A 7,274-nucleotide genomic window follows, 5' to 3' on the forward strand; every position below is an offset into this window, starting at 1 on the left:
GGGATCCTTCCTCGACTCCCGTAGCCACATATCCATTTCATGCCTCAACATCCGATTCTAGTTGTATCGATCGGGATACTACTCCGAGCATCCGTTACCGTAGGACAGGCTATCAATAGATGTTTTCTTCCCCGCAGGGGTGCACCAACTTACCCACCATGCTTGCTTTACTCCGGCGGACACACATTACCGGGTCATGCCCGGCCTCGGCTAAACGATATGCTGCAACCCGACCTAGGCTTAATAGAGAGGTCAACACACCGGTCTACATCCTAAGCGCACAGGGGTCTTGGGCCCATCGCCCTTTGCACTCCTGCATGTTGAGTACGCGGCCGGTGAGCAGACCTAGCTACCTCCTTAAAAAAGGCAGGTGCTTACGCAGTCCAACCCGGCGCGCGCCGCTCAGCCGCATGACGTCTAATAAGCTTCCGCTGATGCATACGACGCAGAACGCCCATACTATGCCCACGTGATGGTTAGTGCTATCAGTCCAGAGGCCCCTCGGATCAATATCCAAATCATAGTGGATTAGGAGCGCGCGGTAACGAGCAGTGACTCACGATCGAAGTGACCCCGTCGCAAGGGCTAAGAATGCCTGGCTATGCCACGTAGTTATCTCGCAGGCACCCTCCAAGTCAACCCGACTCCACATCACTCGCATCACATGCTCGCACAGGTACCACTCAGGGCCGACCCATCTTTATCCACTTTAATCAGTAATAATAGTAATGTAAAGGCAATCCGTGTGGCTACCACATCAAGAAGGATCCCGAGGCATCACCCTCGTTGGATTCCCACCTGATGTAAACATCAAGGTGAACGTAAGAGGAAATCACCCTCGAGGTTCACACTTGAGGTGTTGCACGACATCGTCGTTATCGGAAGTGGAAAAGGAGGAATCTCCCTCGATGACCACGACCGGGTTACTACTCCACAGAGTTAGCATTAGAAGTGCTAACGAGGTATCACTCTTGGCAGTTGATAGTAACCCAACAGTGTCGAGCAACTAAGGGGGAAGTGATGTGCGGTGCCAGGGACTGGTCTTCGATCCCGTTGATCGGGTCTTCTCATATCCAGCGGGGCAGTCGGGACAAGAAGCGGGTCTCTGATGGATCACTAACCAACCTATACTAAGCCGTTTAGGATAAGCAGGTAAGGTACAACAGCAGGTACAAAAGCAGGATATGCATCAGAATAGGAGCAATCAATTACAGTAGCAAAATCTAATGCAAGCAAGAGAGAATGGAATGGGCGATATCGGGATGGTCAAAAAAGGGGGATTGCTTGGAAGCTCTGTTGCAAAGGAAGAAGGGTCGTCGGAGACATAGTCGATCACAAGGGAAACATTGGTCTCGGGGTCTACCGGAGAGAAGAGGGGGAAGAAAGAATAAATATAAAGCAAACAAAGCATCATAAAGCATGACATGACGAAAAGCAGAACTAGGGTCAACCTAACGAAGTGCTGCACGATATTGGTGAAGGGGGAATTCAACCGGGAATGTTTTCCCGGTTCCAGACCTGTGTCAAATAGATGACTGGAGGGGAATGTTCCATGTTCAGCATGCTAGGGGCATGTGACAGATGAATAGACTATGTATTCGGATTCATTGGGTTTTTTTGAGCAACTTTCATGTAGAAAACATTTTTATCCGAGTTACTGTTTATTTTCTATGGAATTTTAAAGATTTAAACATTTTCCGAAACTATTTTTATTTACAGAAATGATTTATGATGTCAGCATTGTGTGTAGATGACGTCAGTAGTCAGCAGACTCGCTGACTAGGTCAAACATGACCTGTGGGTCCAGTGGGACCCACATGTCATAGACACAGAGCTAACAGAGTTTTGAAACTAACTAAACAGAGATATTTAGCAGGTAGGCCCCTCCTATCATTGACTAATTAACTAAACTAATTAGTTTCAATTATTAAAATGTTTTAATTAACTAAATAGGGCCCGCACATCAGCGTCACAGAGACGCCCAGTCAGCACATTGACTGGTCAAACCAGTCAACGGGACTCATGGGGCCCAGCGTTAGTGTGTTAGGGGGCCGACCTATCATGCCACGTTAGCGACGGTGCCGGAGTTACTCCGACGACCATTTCGCGTGGCGACGCGTGCGGGAGGGGCTCGGGTTTTGTTGTCCGACGACCAAATCGACGGCCGTTGGTCGTGTTCGAACGGGAACAACTTTCTACGTTGATCTACGGCACAAGCGCGAGCTGAAATGGCCGGTGCCGAGCGCTAGGTCGTTGCCGACGGACGACAGAGTCAATCGTCGGTGGAACCGGAGCTGCATAGCATGGGGAGGCGGGCTAGTGGTGGCATTGGACGCGCACGAGCTCCAGGAGCTCGATGTGAGGCTCAGCCGCGCGTGACAGTGGCGATGGCCACGGCGGCGAGCTCGTCGGCGGCGATGCATGTGGGTGCTAGCGGAGCGACGACTACGGTGCGATCTGGAAGGTCTAGCTGGTAGAGGAGGGAGGCGGCTCACCTAGCAACTCACACGGAGGCCCTTGAAAGAGTAGGAGCGCAGAGGAGCTCGGGGTCGCCGGAGTTTGCCGCGGGGCCGGAGATGGGGATGAGGATGAATCCTGTAGTAGCAGGGCTCTCCTGCTCCACCAAGGGCCACTAGGAGACGTGGCGGACCGTGGCGGAGCTGGCCGACATGGTTGGCGGGCACGGGGCCGCCGGTGGCTGCGGCAACGACGGAGGATTGTGGCGATGGCGCTCGGGCCGCGAATCTGGAGGAGAGGAGGGGCGGAGCAAGCGAGACAAGAGGAGAGAGCGATGGGGAGAGAGGAGTGGGTGACTGGGGAGGGAACTCGAGGCATCGAGGCTTCCCATATCCCCTCGCCGATGACGTGGCAGTACAGGGCGGCTCGTCCGGTCCGGTGGGGACGCGCCCCGGTCGGAGGAGCAGTGAGGAAGGGAATTGACCGCGCGGGGAAAAGGTGGGCCGGCTCGCTGGGGTGGGCTAAGGCCTAGGGGCAGTGGGGGTTTTCTCTCTCTTTTTCCTTTTCTTTTACCTTTTCCTTTTTGTTTTTCTTTTAAAGCATTTGTTTGTCCAATATCCTTTATAACCAAATTTGTTTTATAAATTAAAACAGCTGCACCTAAAATACTATTATAATTTAGGTTACTGTCACATTAACTGTAGTAGTTAAATAATTTACGTTAGTATTTTTATAAAGGAAAAAGGGATTAAAAAAATTATTTTAGCCACTGTTTCAAATAGTAGACCACTTAAACATTTTGCAAAAATGTTGGGTCACCACCAATATTAACAAGTTATTATTTGCCACAAGATGAACATTTTAGATTTCATGTTAGAAGAAATATTATTTTGACTTTATTCTAAATTTGAAAAATGCTTTGATTTTTATCAAGTGATAATTTGGCTTGGTTTAATTTGATGACATGGAATCATTAGGTGGATATTACTGTTGCTTGATACTTGGGGCGTTACAAATCTCCTCTACTACAAGAAATCTCGTCCCGAGATTTAAGAGGTAGACTTAAGGGGAAGAATCGGTTATGAAATTCTAAGGAGTCTTCTCGGTCTTGGTTGCTCTTCCTGAAGTAGTCGATCCTTATAGTTGATGTCTTTAGTTCTCTGCTTCAGAGCATCATGCCAAAGTTGTCATTCTTCCTTTAGAATCTCCATCATACTTACGGAAAAGGTGAGGGGGGGGGGGAACTTGGGCAGGACGGGGCTCAACACAGGTTAGGTACCTGGGGGGCTCTTGATGAATGAGCCATAGAAGCATCGCTCGAGTTAAAATTCAGGAAGTCACCGAGAGGATAATAAGAAGGTGCAATCAGAAGTTTCAAGCGGATAGGCCATCGTTCATTGAAACGGAGTGTGAAAGGGGTTGAGAGCAATGGGAATAAGTATGGCGTCTGATACCATAATTGATGATCTCTCGGAAGGTGGCTTTTGAATTTACCTATGAAGCCTCGCGTAAGGAATAACTTTGGAAACAGGGATGTACAGGTGAGTCAAGTTTCAATCCTATGGAACTGTGGGTTATGGGCCCACCATGTGGGTTAAAGGTCGGAAGGATGCTGGCATATTTCACGGTCATGATAGCAAGGCATGTTAGAGGATAACCTGACAGTTATGTTGGCAACGACGTCAGTACCAAGGGCGGGGAAAAAAGAGAACCACTTTCCTGCTCGTAGAAACGAGACGGACCAATAGGCAAATTTCTCGTCCACGGGCGGTTAACGGAATGTTAACAACAATAGTAACAAGGTCTTATTGACAGATTTGTACACCAAGGTGTTTACCTAAGCAGAGAATTGCCTCTGCTCAGATAAGTTAGATTACAAGAAAGGTTAAACAAAACAATGGAAAGGAAAAAGTGTTTAAACATAAATATCAGGAGTATTTCCTTTCAAGGGCAAGCGGATGATGATATCCATGACATGATAGTAAGTAGATTATCATTGAACATATAGATGATGAAAGGGTGGTAGGCATTCTCAGGCCATCCACGCGTCCAGCCTTTGCAAATCTTGTTCATTTTCACGCCACTCCCTCCCTAGCCTATGTCGATGACGCCTGGGCCCGGTCGTGTGGCCCTTTGCGTCCCACGCGTGAAGCAAGCGAACGAGCGCACAAATATCTCCCTCGCGAGCCCATCTCTCTCTTTTTCCCTCGTCTCTTCTCCTCCTCTCCCCCCGTTCGCCCCCTCTGATTACCCCCTATCGGCCGCAAGCGCCGGCGCCGGCGTGGGATGGAAGCGGCCGCCACCGAGGGAAGCTCCGGCCTCCCCGCCTCACCCTCCCCTGTCACCCTCCCCCGTATCCTCTCATCCACCGGGACAAGCCGAGAAGCGGAGGAGAGGGCAGGAGGCTGAGGAGGGACGAGCGGCGCACGCGAGAGGCAGCCCTGCCTTCTTATGTCGTCCGCCCCACGTCCCTCTTCTCCCCCTGCCTTTCTCCCGCACGTCCGCTGCCTCTCCGCCCAGCCTCCAGCTCCTGCCTCATCACCGGACGCCCTTCTGCCCCCTTCTACCGTGTTCTTGAATCCGACGCACAGCGGCGCTCCTCCTCAACGGACACCAGCGGCGGTGGCGCTCCTCTTGCCCTTCTGCCCCCTTCTTCTGGGTTTCTCCATCCGACATGCAGCAGCAGCGGGCGCCGCTCCTCCTCAACGGGTATGGCCGCCTCCGCCCCTACCCCCTGCTCGGATAGGTGAGCTTTCCTCTCTTTCTTTCTTCTTCCCCCCGACATTCTTCTCTTCCTCATTGTTCCTCCTCTTCCAATCTCTGTTCAAGGCAAGGTGGAGGTGGCACCTGTAGAAGAGGGGCAAGGTGGAGGTGGCGCCTGTAGAAGAGATCTGGTGGACAAGTTCCAGTCCACGGAGAAAGCGCTTGCACATGTGAGTTCTTTCTTGCTCTTCCTCGTCTTTCCATGGCGGTGTCTGATTTTTTTTCTTCATTTTCTTAGTTTTTAAGGGCGTGTTTTGGGATTTAGATTGACTTGGTAGTGCACATGGTGTTACTACCATGCGACCAGTTCGATGTTTGTGCCCGAAATAAATATTCTCAGCTTAGCTTGGTTAGTTAATTCGATATGGATCTCCAGTGCAAACTTCATATTAAAGATGATTTCAAATTATAAGATTTTTCATATCGCATTTGTTATGTTTTAAGTTTTAAATTCTTTTTGACATTTTTAATCTTAAAGTAGAAATCAATCTTAACATGATAAAAAATGTAAAAGTTTGCATGGGCTAGTATTATAGGTTTAGTAGATAGATGAAATAGTCCCATGAGATTTGTCAAAAATTTGATTATACTTCGATTAATGCTTCACAATCAGGTGCGTCTTGACCGTCATCACGCAACACACGGAGGACCAGAGCGCCATCGTCATCCGCCGGTCGAACCTCCACGACCACCTGGCAGACATGTTGGAGGGCAGGGAAGGCACAGACGTGACATTCAGCGTGGGCGACCAGTTTTTCCACGCTCATAGATGCATGCTGACTGCACGATCGCCGGTGTTCAAGGCGGAGCTTTCTAGTGGAATGGAGGAGAACCCTAGTGGACACATCAAGGTCGACGACATGGAGCCCGTCATCTTCCAGGCGCTTCTTCACTTCATCTACACGGATACCTTCCCATATAATGGAGGTGTAGACAAGAATGTGCCATTGCAACACTTGTTTGTTGCCGTGGATCGGTATGGGCTGGATAGGCTCACGACAATGTGTGAACAAATGCTATGCGAGAGCATCGACGTGCACACAGTTGCCACCACACTTGCCTTAGCGGAGCAGCACCAATGCGTGGAACTCAAGCGTGCATGCCTTGGATTCCTGTCCTCTCAATGTGTGCTCAGTGACATCCAAGAGACAGATGGATTCAAGCACCTCATATCCAGCTGCCCTTCTATTGTAGGGGACATCATAAACAGCGTCGCCATCACTAGCGGTAGGGCTGCCAAAAGAGCTCGAGTCGAAGCCACTCACAGCGACTCGTCTTCTAGCTACACCGGAGATTATTGACTCCTAATGAAGCAGTTGGTGAATAGTCTCCACGGTTTATTTTTGCTGAGTTTTTTTGTCTCTCCTTCCACCACCCCCTCCCATCCTGGTCCATCGGTTTATTTTTCTCTTCACTCTTTATTACAACCAGGACTTTCCTAACGTATAACAAATCACGGATCTAACTTCCTTAAATTATTCATATCAATCGATTCCTTTTATTGGTTCAATTTGTCTTAGGAAACAAATAACAAATTTTATGAAACAAATAATAGATTTGAATCTAGCTTTCCTAACTTATCTAAATCAATCGATTTCTCTCATTAGTGAAATTTGTTTTAGGAAACAAATAACAGACACGTCACAAACTTTCCTCCTAATCAGACACGTCACAAACGGGCAGGTACCGATATCATGTTACCAAACAATAAAACCCCATTTGCATAGAAATCAGTTCAAAATCCTAACTTTCCTAAATTTTTACCTTTCGTTGATAACATCCAATATTTCCTATGTTTTCCACCTATTGAAGGAAATCACCCCTCCATCGATATTAGCATTTTTTGGAATGAGATCTCCGGGTTATGATTTTTTTTGCGATTCTTTCCAATCGTGACCTCTCCTTCCGCTCCGGCTCCTTCTCGCATAATCACCTCCACCACAGCAGCTGACGCCACCCTAGACCTCTTGCATCTCCACACCTTCTCCGCCACCTCCTCCTCGTACTCCATTGACAATCCTTCCGCCACGTTTGTCCACGGCGGTGTCGAGGGC

The 7,274-nt window shown here is 48.9% G+C and overlaps 1 protein-coding gene across 1 annotated transcript; it reads left to right on the forward strand.

Moving 5' to 3' along the window:
• Positions 1-5,825: 5,825 nt before the first annotated feature.
• On the forward strand, positions 5,826-6,521 carry LOC119279543 (BTB/POZ and MATH domain-containing protein 3-like; the record flags this gene model as incomplete). Its single annotated transcript, XM_037560753.1, has 1 exon — positions 5,826-6,521. A coding segment is annotated over one exon (696 nt), but the record flags the coding sequence as incomplete, so codon positions are not given.
• Positions 6,522-7,274: the final 753 nt, after the last annotated feature.

Source organism: Triticum dicoccoides, chromosome 3B (genome assembly GCF_002162155.2).
Source record: "Triticum dicoccoides isolate Atlit2015 ecotype Zavitan chromosome 3B, WEW_v2.0, whole genome shotgun sequence".
Lineage (NCBI taxonomy): Eukaryota > Viridiplantae > Streptophyta > Magnoliopsida > Poales > Poaceae > Triticum > Triticum dicoccoides.